Genomic DNA, 23,991 nt, shown 5'->3' with positions numbered 1-23,991 from the left:
CTTCATTTACTGCTACGGAGTGTTTCTTAATTTTCTTAAAGGGATTGTACTCACCCTCATGTCGTTCCAAACCCGTAAGACCTTCGTTCATCTTCAGAACAGAAATAAAGATATTTTAAAGAAATCCGAGAGCTTTCTAACCCTCCATAGAAAGCAATGTAACTGAAATCTTCCCAGACCCAGAAACGTAGCAAGGTCATCATTGACATAGTCCAGTGGTTCAACCATAATAAAGTGTTCTCATAGCTTTGTCAGTTGAATCACTGATATCACATGGATTATTTTAACGATATTCTTACTACATTTCTGAGTCTGGGAGCATTTCAGTTACACTGCCATCTATGAAAGGTCAGAAAGCTCTCGGATTTCATTAAAAATATATGAATTTGTGTTCTGAAGATGAACGAAGCTCTTACGGGTTTGGAATGACATGACAGTGAGTAATGACAGAATTTTTATTTTTGGTTAAACCATCCCTTGTAACTGAAATATTGCCAGACCCAGAAAGGTACTAAGGACATTGTTAAAATAGCCCATGTGACATCACAGGTTCAACCGTAATTTTATGAAGTTATGAGAATACTTTTTGTGCGGAAAGAAAACAAAAATAATGACTTTATTCAACTCTTTCGCGCCACTGTCTTCCAGCATTATCGAGACTACCACGACACACTGAACAAAGTCATAATTTTTGTTTTCTTTGCACACAAAAACTATTCTCTTAGCTTCGTAAAATTACGGTTGAATCACTGATTTCACATGGACTATGTTAATGATGTCTTTACTACGTTTCTGGGTCTGGGAACATTGCCTTTGGAAGATCAGAAAGTTCTTAGATTTCATCAAAAATATCTTACTTTGTGTTCAGAAGATTAATGATATCACCTAATGGTAGCATGTACAGGGTGAAAAGCAACGGTCCTAGTACTGAGCCTTGCGGTACTACATACTGAACTTGTGATCAGTATGACACCTCTCTTTATTTACTGCTACAGGGTGTTAATAGTTAGATAAGCACGATTTGCAGGCCTCAAAGTAATATAGAGCTGACTATTGTCAGTCTAACAAGTTTCAGATTTCTTAAAGGGATGGTTTACCCAAAAATTAAAATTTTGCCATTAATTACTCACCCTCATGTCATTCCAAACCTGTAAGAATTTTTTTTGGCGTCTTCCGCCATTAACAAGAGTATCACGACACACTGAATAAAGTCGTTATTTTTGTTGTCTTTGCACACAAAAACTATTGACTTAGCTTCGTAAAAAATTACAGTTGAACCACTGATTTCACATGGACTACGTTAATGATGTCTTTACGTTTCTGGGTCTGGGAACATTGCCTTTGGAGGATCAGAACGTTCTTGGATTTCATCAAAAATATCTTACTTTGTGTTCAGAAGATGAACGAAGGTCTAGGGTTTGGAACGACATGAGTGCGAGTAATCAATGACAGAATTTACATTTTCATACCTTGACAGAATTTTCATCCCTTTAATGATATCTCCCAATGGTAGCATGTACAGGGTAAAAAGCAACAGTCCTAGAACTGAGTCTTGCGGTACTACATATTTAAACTGTGATCAATATGACGCCTTTTCATTTACTGCTACAAGGCGATAAGTACAATTTGAATCATGCCAATGCAATTCACCTAACACCAACATAAATTTTAACCCTAGTAAAAGAAATATTGCCATCGGTAGTATCAAAGTCAGCACAGAGGTTGATAAAAGCATATAAGCTGCCTTGTTATGCTGTTGCTTTTGACCTTTCTATTCAAAGAATCAGCACTAAAATCATGATTTCCACAAAACTATTAAGCAGCGGAACTCTTTTCAACATTTAATAAGAAATGCAATAAAAGCTTGCTGTTATTTAGTCTATTTATTTGATGAAAATCATTTATTTTACTAAAGGGGTTGAATTTTACATACATTGCCAAGAATTTAATCAGGTCTGGTGGTCACAACCCTAAACCCGCCTAACTGTATAGGATTTCCATAAGACAGTCAACTAATCCTCTGGATGACATACTGACTAACCAATTTTGAAAATATGTAGTTTTGCGCATCCCTAATCCTGACCCGTGACTCTGGAGATGACAAGTCATGTAGCTCTGAACGGACAAGTTAAAACCAAGATGGCAACGCCAATATTATTAGAGTAGCTCTTCTGCCGTCAGACTGCTGACGTACGGCCATTTTTAGAGTGTTGTAAAAACTTTCATTACTGAGGCGTATAACTCCTGTAAAATCCTGCTGAGCAGGCAGGAATAAATTCGATATGCTGATATCAACTAGATCAGTCACTGTAATTAAGTTAATTTGTTTCTTGGCTCTCTGCGAGTTGTCTCGAAAGTCTAACCGAGTTGTTTAAACGATGCTAAGCATATTTGACAGCTTTGAATATGCTTTCAAACCAGACTATCATAATTGTCACTTGTTCATATTTACTCTGCCTCCAAATTTGCCTGTGCTACTTGAGGTCAGTAAGTTTTTAAAAGAAAATTAGACTTTGTTGCTGAAATAGTAAATCCCCTAAAGTTTTTCCAGAGGTGTTGAAAACTTTCTATCATATTGTGTATATTTGCACAATGCACAAATCTTTCCTGTCACTGCGCAGCTTCTGATTGGCTCACAAGGTGGCTGTTAACAACTCTATCATACTCTATTTAGTGCACGAGCTCTCTAGGGGTGAAAGCACATCCGGATGACACTCAACACTATCAGTGTTTAAACATAGTGAGAGATTAACAGTAAACATGCCCAGTGATGTCGGGAATGACAGGCCTGTGGGAACGGTGGCATGTCAGATCAGTGGGCCAAGACTGAGAGGAACATTTAAGAAAGAGAGAGCGAGATGTTTGACAGGTAAGCTAATGAAGGTCAAAAGGTAGCCGTCTGTCAGAGCTTCATCTCATTTCCATTGTAGCGTGCGTTTGTGTGAATCAGACGTGAGGCTGTCTTGTGGAACAGAAGTTGTGTTTGGTGAATGGACGCAGTGCTCTAGGGACGAGACGTTGTCTACAGCCGCGTCTTGCTTTTGACAAGCAGGTTCCGCTGATTTGATGTTGCTGCCAGTGAAATACACAGATTTTTACATAAAGCCAAACTAATGACTCTACCATCCATTCTTAAATGAATAAATCATCTTGAGCAAACTTGGGTGAGGTTGAGTCCCATATTCAAGTTTGTCAACACTACTGAAGGGACTCCTAGATTCCTATAAATGGGATGATTTTCCACTTGTTTATAGTGACCTTTACCGCCCTCTACTGGAGAGAAAGCACATGCAGGCATCCTACAGTATTTTTCTCATTCGTTTAGAGTGACAAGTATAGAGATGGCAGGAAATTAAGTGGGGAAAAAAGGGGAAAAGTAGGATTAGGAAGTGATGAAGAGCAGGTTTGAGCTTCATAACTTGCATATGGGAACCTCTATGATATTATAACAAACCATTTCGCTAGCGAAATCTAGAACTAAAACGTAATTATTTTGGTTAACATAAAATGTATTTTTCTTAACTCAAATGAAGATTAAAAACTGACACAAATGGGAAAAAATTATTTAAATAAAAACATACAAAAATGTTTTATTTTTGATTTTTGATACTAGCCAGCATTTAACATGATTTTTAGATTTCTACTAAAAAGTTAACACTAGTCCATTATTGAGAAATGTAATGCTGTTGACCATTTTTAAATGATGCAAGTTAACTTTGGCAGCTCTAAAATAAAAAAAGCAAATAAAAAGAAACATTATAAATAAAAAAAAAATGTGGGAAAAAGCAACAATTTTAAGGTAAAAAAAAAAAAAAGTAATAATAAAAAAAACCTATTATAGTTAACAAACTGGCAGTACTACAAAACACAAAAATGGATTAAAATAAAGAAAAAAAAACAGAAAACTAAATTAAAAACAAACTGAAAATAAAATAATCAATTTATTTAAGTTGACTCATTAACTCTGGCAGCCCTAAAATACAAAAAATTTAAATAAAAACTAAAATGCTTAAAGTAATGATACAACGATAGGGTAATCTACACTGGAAAAAAACAAAAACAAAAACAAAAAAAAAAAAAAAAACAACAACTTTAAAACTAAACTAAAATAAATTGTCACAGTAAACTAAATTAAAAACAAACTGAAAATAAAATGATCAAGTTTACTCATTAACTTATTTAAAATAAATTTTAAATAAAATAAAATAAATAAATAAAAACTAAAAATAACAATGATACAAAGATAGAGAAAACTATACTGAAAAAAACAAATTAAAAATAAACTAAAATTAATTTATTAAAATTAATATATTAACTTTGGCGGCCCTAAAATACTAAAATTACCATAAAACTGAAAATTAAAAAAAAAAAAAAAAAAAAAAAAAAAATGCTGAAAAAAGTTGCAATGTCACAGTAAACTAAATTAAAAACAAACTGCAAATTAAATAATAAAAAATAAAAAAATAAAATAATATGTTTATTTAAGTTTACTCATTAACTTTGGCAGCCCTAAAACTCTAAAATTTTAAATAAAAACTAAAACTACTTAAAGTAACAATGTTACAATGATAGGGTGAACTACACTAAAACAACTAAAATAAAACATAAATAAATATATTAACTTTAACTTTTAATTGAAGTAACAATGTCACAGTGAACTAAATTAAAAACACACACAAAAAAAATTATCAATTTATTTAAGTTTACTCATTACCTACTTGGCAGTCCTAAAATAGTAAATGTTAAAAGCTGGAAATGCTTAAATTAACAGTGATACAATGGTAGGGTAAACTACATAGAAAAAAATAAACTAAAAATAATTTATTAAAATTAACATATTAACTTTGGCCCTAAAATACTAAAATGAAAATAAAAAGAAATGCTTAAGTAACAATGTCACAGTAAACTAAATTAAAAACATAAAATAAAATAATCAATTTATTTAGGTTTACAGCAGTTCTAAAATAGTAAAATGTTAAATAAAAGCTAGAAACTACATTGAAAAAAATAATTAAAGTAAACTAAACATAATTTATTAAAATTTAAAAAATGTGATTAAACAAAACTTTGGCAGCCCTAAAACTCAAACACTTTAAATAAAAAACAAAAATGCCTAAAGTAACAATGATACAATGAATATACTAAAAATAATTCATTTAAATTAACTTAAATACTAAAAATACTAAAATGACAATAAAACTGGAAAAAAATGGTTATATATATATAATATATATATATATATATATAAATAAATAAATAAATAAATAAATAACTAAAGGTTTGCCCAGCCTGATGAGTCTCTTGCAACTGGCCCTGATCTCCAAGAACATAATAACATACTTCTCCTCAACAGCCTACATGATTTAAGGTTTTATTTATGTCTGTAGCACAAAGTCTGCAAAAGGTCACATGCACCACACCTTAATTCTATAGGAAAAAGCCTACTACACTAACAAGCTCAGCAGCAGAGTGAAAAATTAGGCTGTTATCCACACAGAATAGCCACAGCATGTTAGACAGCGTAGATGTTGACGTCACACACTACAGCATTCACACGTAAAGCCACATGCGGCCTAAACTAAGCAAAAATGTGTGAAACAAAGACAAGGCAACAACACGCCCTCATAATAAGGTGTGGTCACCTCAGAAAAACCATCTACCATGTCAAACGAACCTTTGAGTAGATAAAGCCAGAAGAAGCTAGTCAGGCCAAGCCCAAGCGCTAAGGCGAAACGTTACCTCCTTAATCTCGCCCTTAAGTTTCTGTCGTTTCTGCTGTTTGACCTCCTCAGGGGATCGTCCCACCAAGCTGTCCCATGCTAAACTCAGCACCTTAGATTCCTTCAGTAGACACATGAGCAATTGAAATATGAATATGGACATGTTTGGACTTGAAGTCACAAAACACGTTCACTGCTGAGCAACATCACACTATGGAAATTCAGAAACGCCATCAACTGCTTGTTACATCGCAGTTTTTGTCACATTACATTGCACACGTAGCTTTAAAGATTCAGTCAGCATTTGAGCAAACAGAAGCATTAATCATATGTCCTCACCTGGAATTACATTTTAGTGAATTGCTTCTTTTGTGTAAATGAACCAGTTCAAAAAAAATTCACAAGGTATTTATTTATATTTTTATTGGTGCTTTAGGTCTTTTGTAGCAAAATGTTAAATGCTGTTGATCGTCACTACTTAAACTGAAATTTCAGGACTTTCTAGGACTTCTCAAACACTAATTTATTGCCTTAGTGGTTTGATGTTTTCTACTGTTTGAAAAATAAACAAGAAAAACTGTCGATTCACTAAATTACTCCGAAGTTCTGATCTAAATCGAATGATTCGCAATCCATGCTCTGAAGTTCCGATCTGAATAATGACCGGAACTTTTGCGTATCACGAATCATTTGTTTGAGATCGGAACATCAAATTGCGTATTGCGAATCATTTGATTCGAATCATGTCATTTGTGAAATTAAGCTCTGAAGTTCTGATCTAAATCAAATGCCTTACTGAAGTCCCAATCTGAATAATGATTTGTGAACCATAATTTCAGATCAGGACTCCGAGCTCGGATCACAAATCATTTGACTTAGATCGGAACTTTGCGTATTGCAAATTATTTTATTTAGATCGAGACTTCAAATTGTGTATTGGGAATCATTTGATTTGAATCATTTAATTCGCTTTAATAAGCTCTGAAGTTCCGATCTAAATCAAATGACTTGAGTTCCACGCTCTGAAATCCCAATCTGAATAATGATTTGTGAACCATCATTTCAGATCAGGACTCCGAGCATGGATCGCGAATCATTTGACTTAGATCCGAACTTTGCGTATAGCAAAAGATTTTATTTAGATCGGGACTTCAAATCATGTATTGCGAAGCATTTGATTCAAATCATTCGATTTGAATCATTTAATTTGCGAAATTAAGTTCTGAAGTTCCGATCTAAATCAAATGACTTGCGTTCCACGCTCTGAAGTCCCAATCTGAATAATGATTCGTGAACCATCATTTCAGATCAAGACTCCGAGCACGGATCGCAAATCATTTGACTTAGATCTCAACTTTGTGTATCGCAAATTATTCAAATTATATCGGGACTTCAAATCGCATATCACGAATCATTTGATTTGAATCATTCAATTTGAGAAATGATTCACAAACCCATTCCGATCTAAATCAAATGATTCGTCATTCGTGATCCACGCTCCGAAGTTCAGATCTAAAGCAAAACATTTGTGAACATGCTCTGAAGTTCTAATCTAAATCAAATGATTCGTGATCCATGCTCAAAAGTCCTGATCTGAATGATTTACAAACAATTTAGATCAGGACTCGGAGGTTGGATCATGTATCATTTGACTTTGGAGCACGAATCATTTGATTTAGATCAGGACTTCAAATCGTGAATTATTTGATTTGAATAATTTAATTCAAATCATTTAATTCAAGAAATGATTCACAAACACCTTCCAATCGAAAACAAATGATACACGATTTGAAGTCCCAATCTGAAACAAATGATTTGCGATACAAAATGCTCCGAACTAAATCTAATGATTCACAGTCTGCTCTAAAGTCCCAATCTGAATAATGAATTGTGAACCGTCATTTCAGATCAGGACTCGGAGCGTGGATCGCAAATCATTTGACTTAGATCGTAACTTTGCGTATCGCACATAATTTGATTTAGATCGGGACTTCAAATCGCATGTTGCGAATCATTTGATTTGAATCATTCAATTTGCAAAGTGATTCACAAACCCGTTCCAATCTAAAAAAAAAAAAAAAAAAAAAAAAATCCAATCTTTATCGAAAAATGAATGTCTCTTTTCATATGAACTGGTTTTTGCTAGTGAATCACTTGAAATGAATGATCAAAGTCATGCGTTTGAATCAATCAGAGCGGTTCCAGCGTAAATGACTCAATTGATTTGGTTCTCTTTTCACATCTTCAGCCATGTTTACATGACACTGTCAGTACTACTACTTGCTTATCTCAATTGTTTTTTTTGACATTAACTGAAATAAGCGAAAAAAGTATGTTTTTTGAATTGCATGAAAACATGTGTTTACTGACAAAATTAAACACTTATTTAGATACATTGTCTTTCAATAATTCAAGCACTTTTCAAGTACCTCTTCAGGAATATTGCTATTTTCAAGGGTTTTCCAGGCCAATATATAAATAAATAGTAATAATTATTAAAAAATATAAATATTAAAGTCAAGTTCAAATTTTCTCTTCAGAGGATTTAAAATTACTCCAATGATGAGCAGAAAAAAAAAATTGTGACATATTTAAATTAAATTAAAATTAAATATTTAGTAAACATTTATTATAAATATTTATACAATTTATTTAATTAGTCATCTATTCACTTTTCAAATACACATTCATTTTAATTTAGTTATCTATGAATCTATTTTTATACATTTTATAAAAATTGATTTATGCATTTTATTTATTAATTATTTTTCAATTTATTTATTCATTTTGCTTTTTTAAAATGAATTTATTTATCATTATAAATGTATTATTTGTTTAATTTATCTATACATTTATATTCATTCACTTATTTTAATTGAAATATTTATTAAATATTTTAAGTAAACATTTTCCACATAATATTTTATACACAATTTTGACCCATTTTTTAGTTTTCACAGAATAAAATAGGTCTTTATACATTTAAATACATAGCTATATTCTATATTTTAGGAAGGGGGCCTTTGGTTTAGGAATGAAAATATATATAGATTTTTTAAAGTATAGTCTGAAAGTTGTTTAACTAATTTAAATTCTAAGTAGCTTTTACCTTGACCAAAGTACAATTTTAAAAGAAAGTTCCCCAACATTGCTCTCTAGAAGTTATTTTATGCAAATTTCATGCACTAATCCACAGCTGAATGTGGACACAAGCGTTTTTGCATAAGGATCATATTCAAATTCATTTTATGGCTTGCTGTTTTTGCTTCAGGGTGAATCTGGAGCATATAGTTCTTTGGTTTAAAAAAAAAAAAAAAAAAAAAAAAAAAAAAAAAAACAGGCCATTGGGGATACCTTCTCATTTTGGAAATGGCCTTTCGTAGTAAGCAGCGTAAGTCAGCAGGGACCACGCTCAATCAAAGCACGTAATTAAATTGACAAGAGAGCCGAGATGCTGCTAAGCTTCTCTGGACACCATCGGTACTTTGTCCATTAATGCCCTTTCAGAGCGTTCAACCGTCCAACACCTGATATTTGATGGAATTGACAAAAATAAACTCAAAAAGCCAAAGAGACTTAAATATGGCAATATTAGCTTGGGCAATATGAGTAATATTTGAAAGCGTCCCACTTCAAGAGCGGTCTGGCTTTAAGGGACATCTACAGCGATCGTATAATCTCTCCAAATTCGTTTTACAGCTTAAAACAGAGCGCTGTCTAATGAAAGCCGGGATGACAGCAAGAGCTCTGTTTTATTAAAAATAATCTCCATGAATTTTCAAAGGAGCACTGGATGGATTACGTGGAGAATTGAAAGAGTCAATAATAGACCTACCGCGTCCCTGTCGGCCTTCTTCGTGGCAAGAGCTTCAGTCTTCGCTTCGAAATCCGCCTGGATGTTGTCTCGCCTCCTTAGTACCGCCTGAAAACCCATGATCGATACTCATGAAGTATGAAAATTATGATCAATATATTTTAATGAAATCTTAGGCTGGATGAAATATGTAATAAGCCTCGGAAAAACATAATGCCGACTGTATTGATCTTAGCTTTGCGTCAAGGTTTATGTCAGACGGGATGAAACGCAGCAAACATCATATCAATTCAAACATGATTTTTATACTAGCAGGTCATTTGCCTTGAGTATAAAAAGAGAACAGAATATTTTATTTAAACAAATAAATAACATTCTATACTTAAAGGGATAGTTTATCTAAAAATGAAAATTCTGATGCCATTTACTCACCCTCACGTCATTTCAAATCATATTACAGAACACAAAAAAATATTAGTAAAATAAAATAGTTTAAAGAATGTTCAAATCAATTCTTTTTTTTTTTTTCTTTTTTTTGAAGTCTGCATTTATTTGGTAAAAAAAAAAATGTGTGAAAAAATTATTACAGTTTAAAATAACAGTATTCCATTTAAACACTGTTTAAATAAGTTTGGGATCACTTATTTTTTTAAGTCTCTTATGCTCATCAAGGCTGCATTTATTTGATTAAAAATACAGAAAAAAACAGGAATATTGCGAAATATTATTGCAATTTAAAAGAACAGTTTTCCATTTTAATGTATTTTAAAATGTAATTTATTTCTGTGATGCAAAGCTGAATTTATCATGCGTTCTTTTGATTAAAAATACAGAAAAAACAGGAATATTGCGAAATATTATTGCAATTTAAAAGAACAGTTTTCCATTTTAATGTATTTTAAAATGTAATTTATTTCTGTGATGCAAAGCTGAATTTATCATGCGTTCTTTTAATTAAAAATACAGAAAAAAACTGGAATATTGTGAAATATTATTGCACTTTAAAAGACCAGTTTTCTATTTTAATGTACTTGAAAATATCATTTATTTCTGATGCAAAGCTGAATTTTCATCATGCATTTTATTTGATTAAAAATACTGAAAAAAAAAAACAGTAATACTGTGAAATTATTGCAATTTAAAATAACATTTTTCTGTTAATATACTTTAAAATATAGTTTATTTCTTTAAAATAACATTTTTCTGTTAATATGCATTTTCATCATGCATTTTATTTGATTAAATATACTGAAAAAACCCCAGTAATACTGTGAAATTATTGCAACTTAAAATAACATTTTTCTGTTAATATACTTTAAAATATAATTTATTTCTGATGCAAAGCTGAATTTTCATCATGCGTTTATTAGATTAAAAATACAGAAAAACCGGAATATTGTGAAATATTATTGCAATTTAAAATAAGTTTTCCATGTTAATATACTTTAAAATATAATTTATTTCTGATGCAAAGCTGAATTTATCATGTTTCACTTGATTAAAAATACAGAAAAAACAGGAATATTGTGAAATATTATTGCAATTTAAAATAAGTTTTCTATTTTAATATACTTTTAAAATATAATTCATTTCTGTGATGCAACACTGAATTTCCATCATGCATTTATTAGATTAAAAATACAGAAAAAACAGCAATTTTGTGAAATATTATTGCAATTTAAAATAACAGTAACATACTTTAAAATATAATTCTTTTTGTGATTCAAAGCTAAATTTTCATCAGCCATTACTCCAATCGTCAGTGTCACATGATCCTTCAGAAATCATTCTAATATGCTGATTTATTAACAATGTTGAAAACAGCTGTGTTGCTTAATATTTTTTGCAACCTGTGATACTTTTTCCAGTATTTTTTGATGATAAGAAGTATTTGATTACACTTGTTGAAACTTTGATATATTTTTAATGATTCTTTGATGAACGGAAAGTTCAAAATTATCTTTTGTAACATTATAAATGTCTCTACCATCACCAATTTAACGCATCCTTGCTGAATAACAGTATTAGTTTCTTTAGATTTCAGATCTTTTTGTGTTCTGCAAAATAAAGAAAGTCTTACAGGTTTGGAATTCAGAATTTGAATTTTAGGGTGAACTGTCCCTTTAAGAAACACAAAACAGGAACATCTCGTCAGCTGGACTACCTTGAGTGTGTCGGCGCAGAGGACGTACTCATGAAGGACCGGATTCAGGTGATCATTGAGATGTTTGACCTGCTCCTCAGTCTCCTTGGTGCATCTGTCCACACACCCTGCCACGGTCTTCAAGGGCTCAGCCAGCTCCTCCTCTGACTGTGACCACAGCGCGTATATCGGCCCACACTCCTTCAGCTCCTCCAGGTACTCTGTGACAACAACAGTATATCCATAACTATAGCTACAGCTATAGCCTATTCAAATACATTTAATGTAAGCACCAACCAATTCAAGATGAGTATTCAGTGAAAAGTGTGTGAACGAGACAAAAAGTCCAACCTTTTTGCTCTCTGACAATCCTTTGAGTAACTTTATCAAGTGAGCTGATCTTCTGACTGAAGGCCTCCACGTACTCCTGCATGTCTGTGAACTCCTGAGGTCGGTTTTTGACCCCTCTGACCGCAGCAGCGACCGCTTTTACCGTCTCTCCCATCCGGCTAAGAAACCCTGGACCTTGTTTTTTGTGAGAGGTCAACTCCTGTACGGAGAATCAGAGGAACGGTGAGACTACAGCAAAATAACTCTCAGCAAAAGCCTCTAATGGCTGAAAATGTGTGAATATTTTCATGGTCGGCCAGTAATGGCATCACCAGTGCAAATAGCTGATAAAACTGTACTGCAGCCTACGAAGCGTCAAATATCTATAGCAGCAAAACTTTATTATGGCTGAAGGGAAGTGAGGAGCTCTTTATAGAGTACTTATCTTAGAGGTCACTCAGCCGCTTCTAAACACAGAAACTGTCACATTATCTACTTGGATTCAACATAAGCCTCTTAAAAAGCAAAACTGAGATCATATATAGTGAACGCACAGAAGGTCAGTGATTATCAGGGTAATGTGGGAGTGTGTATGTGTACAGACAGGTTTTAACATCCTTATTAGGAAGAAAGCAATGATACTGGCAGACAAGCAAAACCTTGCAGTGAAACATCAACACTAGCACTGCTGCATGGTTGCTAGGATGTTAGTTTTTATGATATTTTGGTTTCTAGATTCTAGTATTTTTTACATTTCTAAAAATAGATTCATAAATAAATAAAAAATTAATTAATTCGGATGAGTTATGCTTCAGAGTTTAATAATTGATTAATAAATACTTTAATGCTTAAATTATAATAATTAAAGTTTAATACCCCCTACTGTATTAACTACATTATTTATAATAATGTTAGTAATGATGATTATAAAAATATATTTTATAAATGCATAAATGTATAAATAGTGAATAAATAACTAAATAAAAACAAGTGAAATATAGATACATTAATCAAATAATAAATTATATTTATAAAATAAATTAATTCTATAAAATGTAAAAAAAAAATACCTAAAACAAATTAATTTACACAAATAAATAAATAAAAATGAATAAACGATGTATAAATAAATTGTTTTTATATATGTATAATAAAAACATAACTAAAAATGAATGAATGAATAAATGTTTAAATAATGTACAAATCAAACAGATTCACAGATAGCTAAATATAAATTATAAATTAATAAATTAACTAAATACAAATTGATAAATTTGAATAAATAATATAAAAATAAATATTAAAATAATGTAAAAATTCATAGATAACTCAACAAAACTGGATGTATAAATGTATAAATAAATGTATAAAATGTATAAATAAATTGTATTAAATGTATAAAAACAGATAACAGAAAGAGTAAATAAATTGTATATAATGCATAAAAATAGATAACTAAAAATGAATGAATGAACATAAAAATAAATGTTTATATGTATTAATCAATCGTATAGAATTTATAAAACAGATCCATAGACAGCTAAATAAAAAAAAAAAAATGTATAAATAAATTGTATTAAATGTATAAAAACAGATGAATGAATAAATTAATAATTGTATAATGTATAAAAAATAGAACCTAAATCAATATTAATAAATAAGAAATGAATGAATGAACATAAAATAAACATTTAAACATGTATACATCAATTGAATAGAACAGTATCATAGATAGCTAAATAAAAATGAATAAATTATAAAATAAAATATATAAATAAACTGTATTAAATGTATAAAATAGATAACAGAAAAAACAAATTAATAAACCGTATAATGTATACGAATAGATAACTAAATATTAATAAGAAATGAATAAATGAATATAAAAATAAATGTTTTAATAATGTATACATCGACTGTATGGAATTTATAAAACAGATTCATAGACAGCTAAATAAAAATGAATAAATGAACTTGCATATAACGTATAAAAATAAATAGATAACTAAATGAAAATCAATAACTGAATGAATGAATATAAAAATGTTTAAATAATGTATAAATCACTTGTATAAGATTTACAGAACAGATTCACATATAACGAAATTAAAAAAAAGAATAAAGTAATGTATAAATTGTATTAAATGTATAAAAATAGGTAAATAAATAAAAATAAAAACAAAATAGATGAATGAATATAAAAATAAAAAATAAAATAAAAATGAATAAATAAATAAAAGGTAAAATAAATAAATAATAAATAATTGATATTAAATGTATAAAAATCAGTAACTGAATGAACGAATAAATAAACTAAATTGTATATAATGTAAAAAAAATAGATAAATAAAAAATTAAAATCAACCAATCAATCAAACTTACCCCAGATTCTGCTGTGAGAAAGATCTTAAAATCCTCAGTGCTGGAGAAAATGGGATGTTCTGCTATTTTGTTCAGGAACCTGTGCAGCGCCCTCCTCCTCGTCTCAATAAAATCTTCACTAAACCTCTCCACCATTCCTTTCATCACAAACTTCTCAGGCAGCGGCTGAGAGGACACAACCAGGTCAACATTTTTTGAGTTTTTAGCAAACCACAAGCAAAAACATTTCTGACAGGGGAGTGAAATGTCTTCAAATTATGGCATTAGTAATAGAAAAAACTTTACAAGCACATTTGCATGGAAAAATGAATATTTAGACTTCTTAACACCTTATCCAATAAACTTCCATACTGTGTTCAGTCCCCAGAATGTTTGACAACTCACACACTTCACCTACATGAACAATGAGCGTGGGATGAGCTTCTTCCAGACGTCCCTTTAACCACAGGAAGTCCTGGTATCGTCTTCGCACCTCAAACTCACTCGAGTCAAACTCGCTCCGTGTGGTCTGACGTGAGGGAGAATGATGGAAAAAGATGAGAGAAGTATTCACAGAACCTGACTTAGTGAGTTTGTGCTCAGTTCGGCCGTACCTTGGTCACAACCCGGTAGGTTATGTACGTCTCAATAGCCGTTACGTGACTCTCTGGGTTATCGACTGTGACAAAAATATCTTTGGTGTCAACTTCTTCCTCTTCCTCCTCAAACTTGTACTGGTTGATCATTGAAGCAGGAGAGGTCTGCATGGAGGCGTTGAAAGAGCTGCCGTCTGTTAGAGTCGTATCCTACACAAAACACAAAACGTGCATCAGGACACGTCAACACTTAACAGCCCGAGTGTTTACACATCAAGCAAAAAACAGGTGTACTTTATGTGTTTTTAACAAACTGGACGTGAATTGGCATCAAAAAAAGTTGATTTACAGAAATAAATTACTATGGTACAATGCTCGTAAAAATAGCAATACCCTGACATTCTTTAAAATACCTTGGAATACCACATAAATAAATTAATAAAGAAAGAGAAAGAAAGAAAGCACAATATATAAAACACAATGAACGGTTCCGCTTTTGTTACTAAACTACATAAACACAGTTTCATGCCATCACAGTGTATCATTATAATTGTACGTAATATTGCTCTGAACTTGATTTGAGAGCTGTTTGTGTTTTGATCACAGTGAGACAAACATCTGATTTTCCTACTGTCTTGCTATCTTTTTCTGGTCCAAACACTGACGCATGCAAATCCTTCTCGTTTAGCCGCAGCTGCTGGGAAAGAAGCCTGAGCGTCTGTTTCCTGTCATAACAAACTGGCCTGTAGTCAGCACAAACTGCACTGCTGCTTTACCCAACAAACACCACACTTCCATTCATAACCACTCACTGCTGATACTGACTACAACACCAACCAAAAAGTTAGAGAAGTATAAACACTCCAACTACAAATAAAAGTTCATTAAGAATACTTTTGATGTCAGACTGACAAAGCTGAAATCTGAAAGTTTAAAACAGTTTAAAGATCATCTGAGTATCATCTAACATCTGAGTGACTGCTGGGGTGTTCTAACTGCTTAGTAAGAACTGTTAGGGTGTTCTGTCCAGTTGTTAGGGTGTTCTGTCCAGTTGTTAGGGTGTTCTATTTGCTTGCTGAGTACTGTTAGGGTGTTCTGACCAGTTGTTATGGTGTTCTAACTGTTGCTAGGCATTGCTAGGGTGTTCTAACTGCTTAGTAAGAACTGTTAGGGTGTTCTGACCAGTTGTTATAGTGTTCTAACTGCTGCTTGGCATTGCTAGGGTGTTCTGCCCAATTTTAGGGTGTTCTAACTGCTTGCTGAGAACTGTTAGAGTGTTCTTCACAGTTGCTAGGGTGCTCTTACTTTTGCTAGGCATTGCTAGGGTGTTCTCAGATAGCATTTAGAATTGTTAGGGTTTTCTGCCCAGTTGCTAGGGTGTTCTAACTGTTGTTAGGCATTGCTAGGGTGGTTTAACTGCTTGCTGAGAACTTTTAGGGGTTTCTGCCCAGTTGCTAGGGTGGTCTAACTGTTGCTAAGCATTGCTAGGGTGTTCTAATTGCTTGCTGAGAACTGTTAGGGTGTTCTACCTAGTTGTTAAGGTGTTCTAACTGATGTTAGGCATTGCCATGGTGTTTTAACAGCTTACTAAGAAGTTTTAGGGTGTTTTGCTTATTTGCTAGGGTGTTCTCACTGTTGCTAAGCATTGCTAGGGTGTTCTAACTGCTTGCCGAGAACTGTTAAGAGTGTTCTGCCCACTTACTAGGGTGTTCTGCTTAGTTGCTAGGCGTTGCTAGAGTGTTCTAACTGCTTGCTGAGATTTTTTAGGGTGTTCTACTTAGTTGCTAGGGTGTTCTAACTGTTGCTAGGGATTGCTAGGGTGTTCTAACTGCCAACTGAGAACTGTTAGGGTGTTCTGCTTATTTGCTAGGGTGGTCTAACTGTTGCTAGGCATTGCTAGGGTGTTTTAACTGCTTGCTGAGAACTTTTAAGCTGTTCTGCTTAGTTGCTACAGTGTTCTCACTGCTGCTAAGCAATGCTAGAGTGTTCTGCCCAGTTACTAGGGTGTTCTACTTAGTTGCTAGGCTGGTCTAACTGTTGCTAGGCATTGCTAGGGTGTTCTAACTGCTTGTTGAGAACTTTTAGGGTGGTCTGCTTAGTTGCTAGGGTGTTCTCACTGTTGCTAGGGTGTTCTAACTGCTTGCTGAGAACTGTAAGGGTGTTCTGCTCAGTTGCTAGTGTGTTCTAACTGTTTCTAGGTACTGCTAGGGTTTTCTAACTGCTTGCTGAGAGCTGTTAGGGTGCTCTGCCTAGTTGTTGGGTGTCCTAACTGTTGCTAGGTATTCTAACTGTTGCTATAAGTTGACAGGGTCTTCTAACTGCTTGCTGAGAATTGTTAGGGTGTTCAGTTGCTATGGTATTCTAACTCTTGTTAGGCATTGCTAAGGTGTTCTAAACACTTGTTGGGTGTTGCTAGGGTGTTCTGTTAGCTTGCTGAAATTTGTTAGGGTGTTCTTCCTGGTTTCTAGGGTGTTATGGCCAGTTTTTGCAGTGTTCTATCTGTTACTATGCATTACTAGGGTTTTCTAACTGTTGCCAGCTATTGCTAGGATGTTTTAACAGTTTGCTAGGAATTGTTAGGGTGTTCTGCCTAGTTTCTAGGGTGTTCTAACTGTTGCTAGGTGTTGTTAGGGTGTTCTACCTGGCTGTTGGGTGTTTCTAGGGTATTCTGGTTGGTTGCTAGGTGTTATTAGAGTGTTCCTATGGGTTATTATGGAACTCTAACTGTTGTCAGTCATTGTTATGGTGTTCTGTTAGCTTGTTGGAATTTGTTAGGGTGTTCTTCCTGGTTTCTAGGGTGTTATGGCCAGTTGTTGCAGTGTTCTATGTGTTACTATGCATTACTAGGGTTTTCTAACTGTTGCCAGCTATTGCTAGGATGTTTTAACAGTTTGCTAGGAATTGTTAGGGTGTTCTGCCTTGTTTCTAGGGTGTTCCAACCATTGCTAGGTGTTGTTAGGGTGTTCTTCCTGGTTTCTAGGGTGTTATGGCCAGTTGTTAAAGTGTTCTATCTGTTACTAGGCATTACTAGGGTTTTCTAACTGTTGCCAGCTCTTGCTAGGATGTTTTAACAGTTTGCTAGGAATTACTAGGGTGTTCTAACTGTTGCTAGATGTTGTTGGGGTGTTCTAACTGGCTGCTGGGTGTTTCTAGGGTATTCTGGTTGGTTGCAAGGTGTTATTAGAGTGTTGCTGTATGTTATTATGGAGCTCTATCTGTTGTCATTCATTGTTATGGTGTTCTGTTAACTTGCTGGAATTTGTCAGGGTGTTCTTCCTGGTTTCTAGTGCGTTATGGCCAGTTGTTAAAGTGTTCTATCGGTTACTAGGCATTACTAGGGTTTTCTAACTGTTGCCAGCTATTGCTAGGATGTTTTAACAGTTTGCTAGGAATTGTTAGGGTGTTCTAAGGGTGTTCTGGTTGGTTGCTAACCTGTTGCTAGGTGTTGTTAGGGTGTTCTAACTGGCTGCTGGGTGTTTCTAGGGTATTCTGGTTGGTTGCTAGGTGTTTTAACAGTTAGAGTGTTCCTGTGTGTTATTATGGAGCTCTAACTGTTGTCAGTCATTGTTATGGTGTTCTGATAGCTTGCTGGAATTTGTCAGGGTGTTCTTCCTGGTTTCTGGGCGTTATGGCCAGTTGTTAGAGTGTTCTATCTGTTACTATGCATTACTAGGGTTTTCTAACTGTTGCCAGCTATTGCTAGGATGTTTTAACAGTTTGCTAGGAATTATTAGGGTGTTCTAACCATTGCTAGGTGTTGTTAGGGTGTTCTAACTGGCTGCTGGGCGTTTCTAGGGTATTCTGGTTGGTTGCTAGGTGTTGTTAGAGTGTTCCTGTGTGTTATTATGGAGCTCTAACTGTTGTCAGTCATTGTTATGGTGTTCTGTTAGCTTGCTGGAATTTGTCAGGGTGTTCTTCCTGGTTTCTAGGGCGTTATGGCCAGTTGTTAGAGTGTTCTATCTGTTACTATGCATTACTAGGGTTTTCTAACTGTTGCCAGCTATTGCTAGGATGTTTTAACAGTTTGCTAGGAATTATTAGGGTGTTCTAACCATTGCTAGGTGTTGTTAGGGTGTTCTAACTGGCTGCTGGGCGTTTCTAGGGTATTCTGGTTGGTTGCTAGGTGTTGTTAGAGTGTTCCTGTGTGTTATTATGGAGCTCTAACTGTTGTCAGTCATTGTTATGGTGTTCTGTTAGCTTGCTGGAATTTGTCAGGGTGTTCTTCCTGGTTTCTAGGGCGTTATGGCCAGTTGTTAGAGTGTTCTATGTTACTATGCATTACAGGGTTTTCTAACTGTTGCCAGCTATTGCTAGGATGTTTTAACAGTTTGCTGTTACTAACCATTGCATTACTAGGCTGCTGGGCGTTTTTATTCTGGTTGGTTGCTTGTGTTGCCAGCTATTGCTAGGATGTTTTAACAGTTTGTTAGGAATTATTAGGGTGTTCTAACCATTGCTATTGCTAGGATGTTTTAACAGTTTGTTAGGAATTAGGGTGTTCTAACCATTGCTAGGCTGTTAGGGTGTTCTAACTGGCTGCTGGGCGTTTCTAGGGTATTCTGGTTGGTTGCTAGGTGTTGTTAGAGTGTTCCTGTGTGTTATTATGGAGCTCTAACTGTTGTCAGTCATTGTTATGGTGTTCTGATAGCTTGCTGGAATTTGTCAGGGTGTTCTTCCTGGTTTCTAGGGCGTTATGGCCAGTTGTTAGAGTGTTCTATCTGTTACTATGCATTACTAGGGTTTTCTAACTGTTGCCAGCTATTGCTAGGATGTTTTAACAGTTTGCTAGGAATTATTAGGGTGTTCTAACCATTGCTAGGTGTTGTTAGGGTGTTCTAACTGGCTGCTGGGCGTTTCTAGGGTATTCTGGTTGGTTGCTAGGTGTTGTTAGAGTGTTCCTGTGTGTTATTATGGAGCTCTAACTGTTGTCAGTCATTGTTATGGTGTTCTGTTAGCTTGCTGGAATTTGTCAGGGTGTTCTTCCTGGTTTCTAGGGCGTTATGGCCAGTTGTTAGAGTGTTCTATCTGTTACTATGCATTACTAGGGTTTTCTAACTGTTGCCAGCTATTGCTAGGATGTTTTAACAGTTTGTTAGGAATTATTAGGGTGTTCTAACCATTGCTAGGTGTTGTTAGGGTGTTCTAACTGGCTGCTGGGCGTTTCTAGGGTATTCTGGTTGGTTGCTAGGTTTTGTTAGAGTGTTCCTGTGTGTTATTATGGAGCTCTAACTGTTGTCAGTCATTGTTATGGTGTTCTGATAGCTTGCTGGAATTTGTCAGGGTGTTCTTCCTGGTTTCTAGGGCGTTATGGCCAGTTGTTAGAGTGTTCTATCTGTTACTATGCATTACTAGGGTTTTCTAACTGTTGCCAGCTATTGCTAGGATGTTTCAACAGTTTGCTAGGAATTGTTAGGGTGTTCTGCCTAGTTGCTGACTGCGCTCCAGACAGGCGGACAGACACTCAGACAGATACATTATGTCCGCGACAGTGAGACAGACTGATAAACTCAAATAACAGAAGTGTTCGCACAAGCTGGATCTCTACTGAGCTAATCGATGAGCTCTGACTATTTAAAACAAATTGTACTGCATAAACAGACGTTTTAGACTTCGTCTACACAAAGTAAAACTGTAAAAAAAAATCAGAAGTGAAAAAAACATGGCATGACAGCGCCTGATCGCTGACCTTTGGAACTTCAGATCACAGCAAAACATTAAGATTTCAGTGAGAAGTTGAGATTTCCACGTCGTCTGTGATGTCGAATCAAAAGATAGCAACTCTAGTTATGTTTGGGTTTCACAGAACCGATCAAACAACCTGCGGTCGAGCTCAGTTGAAACTAGTTGATTATAAATTACCTTACTGAAAACTTCCAAGTCATCGTCTTCGTCTAGATCTAATATTGGTCCGCTGATGTCTGTCGGAATCGCAGCCGAAGAATTGCCCGATGACACGGTGTTGTCAACAACAGATCCACTCATCGTTGCTCAAATCGCTACTTTATTACAAGTTTTCTGGACTTCATCGGTTTTTCCGCACAACTCTCAAAAGCTCAGCCAAGGCGGATCAGGCTCAACTGCGCAGAATCGGAAACCGCTCGCCTAGAAAAGGGCCGAGAGTTGAAAGCTGCGGGACGCCCATGTGAAGTAGTATGTTTACGGTATTTGGATTGATGTTATGGTTGGATTTTGACCAACAGCTGTTGCCTTTCAATTTTGAACTGTGAAATAATAGTCATTTAAATCGTATTATTGTTTTTGAAGTTTAAAAGGCAGGTTTATACACGTGTGTGACATACTCTTACATATTATTATAGGTTTTGGAGTCCATTTAGTAACCTAAGTTACAAACATCTGTGTGTAAACTAACATTTACGTGTTTCAAATGTAGCTCTTTAACAGTAAATATCCAATTTAATTTAATTTACTATTTATATACTACAAAACATACAAATAAATACGTTTACACTACAAAATATAACAAATAAATACTTTTTAAATACTGTAGAGGCTCTAGTGTCTTGAAATATTAAATTAAATTCCCATGCTTTCAGTAATGCATCACCATCAGTTTGGGATTTGTGGAACTGGCATCGAATTCCTGCCATGTCCTGTTCCAACCAGCAGATGCTACTGTTGCTCAATTTAAAGGCCTTTGCAATGTGGCAGAGCTCATAATTAAGACTTCATATGACAGTGGCAATTACACTTCTATATAGCTCTGCAAACACTCAACTATTTTGCGGTGTGAGACTGTATTATGGGACAAAATCGGGCATATCTAATAAGAGACTTATTAGGAAATATCTAATTGGGGACATGCCAGTCAGACTATATTAAATTTAAGTACTTATCATGAGACCGCTCTAGTCATTAATATAAAATATTCTGTCACAGAATTCCTCATTAGTTGTCAGTTATTTCATTTATTTAATCAAATAAAGACCATTCCCTTGGATATAATGAATGTAGGGCTTGATCGTATTTCTTTGAATTTGGACTCATCATAAATTATAAAGCTTTACGTTGTTGAAATGAGTTTATTAGTGAAACTACAGATCAGCATTGATTTTTTGATATATCTGATCTCTTTTTATTTATTATATTACATTATTTTGATGAAACTAAATCAAGAGTTTTCCTATAGCATACATTGGGATAAAATAATAATTTTTCGAATGCTGACGCCCTTCTGCATAGATTGCATTATAAAGCATATAAAGTATAAGAATATCTATAGAAAGGGCAGGCCTCACGCGTGCCTGAATCAGGCAGCTGTAGCTCTGAGAACAGAAAAGGTCAGCCCCACCCCGAACACATTAGCGTACTGTCATTTTATATCATTTGCTTTCATAACCAATTTAAAGCTGAATCTATAGGACCCTTTTTTCTCATTTTGACGTGTGGCGATCAAAGACTTTCATAACCGTGTCACAATATCACGCCATATGATGTATGAGTTGCTGTGAAGCAATCTTTATTTAGCCATTGCAGTGAGAATATTCAATGCACGCTGTTAATTAAAACTGTTTTTAATGTAAATGATAAATAGCCTGTTGGAAAGTCATTTGTAAGGCAGGATATAGGGAATGTGTTATGTAATATAACCTCATTAGATCAAATTCTATGTGCAGACCACACCCATTCTGACTTGCTCAGTTACCTTGTCTGTCTTGAGCAAAGTTGCAGCAGCAGAGCTGTTTACTTCACAGAAAGCTCGTCTAACCATCTATATAGTGTTTTGTGTGACCGTGTGTGAATGAACGACATCCTGGCATGCTGCACAAATTTGTGGCACGGTCCCAAATCCTTCCTCTACCGACCTCCATCAACGGCAGATAATAATTACATCAGCATTACCCCACAACAATGGCGTACATAGATCAGCTCCTTTCAAATTACATTTCCTTCCTGTTGGGCCCATTAGCGATGTCGACCAGACCATGTTTTAAAAAAAAAAAACTCCACTATTGCTGTTGTTTCTGAGTGCATTTGCTGGACCGTGCTGCAGAGAATTTCAACAGTTCTGTTAAAACCCCACTGGATGTCCCTCAGATGTAGAATAGGCTTGATTTGGGGGAGCCGCTTGCTAATCTGCAGTGTGCCATAATAAACTGTGTTTTGGCAGGAGGAAAAAACCTTCACATAAAGCACACAAAACATCAAATAGAGAAGACTTGAGCCACCTGGAGCGAATGCAGAAGAAGACAATTAAAAATCAATTTACTGTCAAAAAAAGCTTTGCTTTCTAATTAAATCCGCACACAGCCGAGTCTCTCTCGTTGCTGGCTGATGCACAGTTGCAAAGCACACATTTATTTATTTATTACCCCCCAGACGGGTGCAATAGTTATTATCGCTTTTACGATATTCGGTCTTTTTCGACTCGCTGTTTGAGACGCCGTGAATTCTGACGAGGACCATTATACCTTATTTCATATGGTTGTAATCAGCTTTCTAAATGCATTTTAAATGTGACTGCTGTTCAATACCTACCAGGTGTCCAATCCAACAACTGCGCCGTCATGATCGCTCTCATTAGCAACTAGTACATGTCGTAATAATGACTATTCATTATAAGGCACTTCTCTTTTTTTGTGGCCAAGCAGCTGGACACTACTTTGTCTTTTAATTCATCTATTAAAATGCCTTTAGAAGGTTCAGCTTCTTCTTCATTAGAAAGATCTGCATGATTTCAGAAAGGTTTTAATGGGTCTTTGAGGAATGCTAATAAATGGGATAGAGTAAAATGGATTTTATTTTTTTATCTGTTAGCTGACGTTGATGTCACCACTAGTGAAGGGTCTGGGACTGTAGGCCTATGCAGTCTTGCAGAGTTGGCATATGTGACCCTGGACCACAAAACCAGTCATAAGTAGCACTGTATGGGTCAAAATGATTTTTCTTTTATGCCAAAAATCATTAGGATATTAAGTAAAAATCATGGTCCATGAAGATATTTTGTAAATTTCCTAGCATAAGTATATCAAAACTTAATTTTTGATTAGTATTATGCATTGCTAAGAG

The 23,991-nt window shown here is 34.5% G+C and overlaps 1 protein-coding gene across 3 annotated transcripts in view; it reads right to left on the bottom strand.

Moving 5' to 3' along the window:
• The window catches only part of snx7 (sorting nexin 7), a 34,076-nt gene extending 13,020 nt beyond the window's left edge, over positions 1–21,056 (bottom strand). Inside the window, exons 1-8 of one of the 3 annotated variants that reach the window (XM_051098676.1) lie at positions 20,824–21,056; positions 14,983–15,174; positions 14,787–14,897; positions 14,390–14,554; positions 12,029–12,227; positions 11,699–11,898; positions 9,556–9,642; positions 5,740–5,841 (exon numbers count right to left, since the gene is read on the bottom strand). In XM_051098676.1, the coding sequence (XP_050954633.1) occupies positions 5,740–5,841; positions 9,556–9,642; positions 11,699–11,898; positions 12,029–12,227; positions 14,390–14,554; positions 14,787–14,897; positions 14,983–15,174; positions 20,824–20,946 (1,179 nt within the window). In that variant the 5' untranslated portion in view covers positions 20,947–21,056. The remainder of the gene's footprint in view (positions 1–5,739; positions 5,842–9,555; positions 9,643–11,698; positions 11,899–12,028; positions 12,228–14,389; positions 14,555–14,786; positions 14,898–14,982; positions 15,175–20,823) is intronic. The other 2 variants (XM_051098678.1, XM_051098677.1) reach the window with 2 other exon arrangements.
• Between the last annotated feature and the right edge of the window lie 2,935 nt (positions 21,057–23,991).

The sequence above is a fragment of the Labeo rohita genome, chromosome 24 (assembly GCF_022985175.1).
Source record: "Labeo rohita strain BAU-BD-2019 chromosome 24, IGBB_LRoh.1.0, whole genome shotgun sequence".
Lineage (NCBI taxonomy): Eukaryota > Metazoa > Chordata > Actinopteri > Cypriniformes > Cyprinidae > Labeo > Labeo rohita.
Note: the sequence above shows the minus strand (reverse complement) of the source record. Positions and strands in the feature narration are given on the sequence as shown.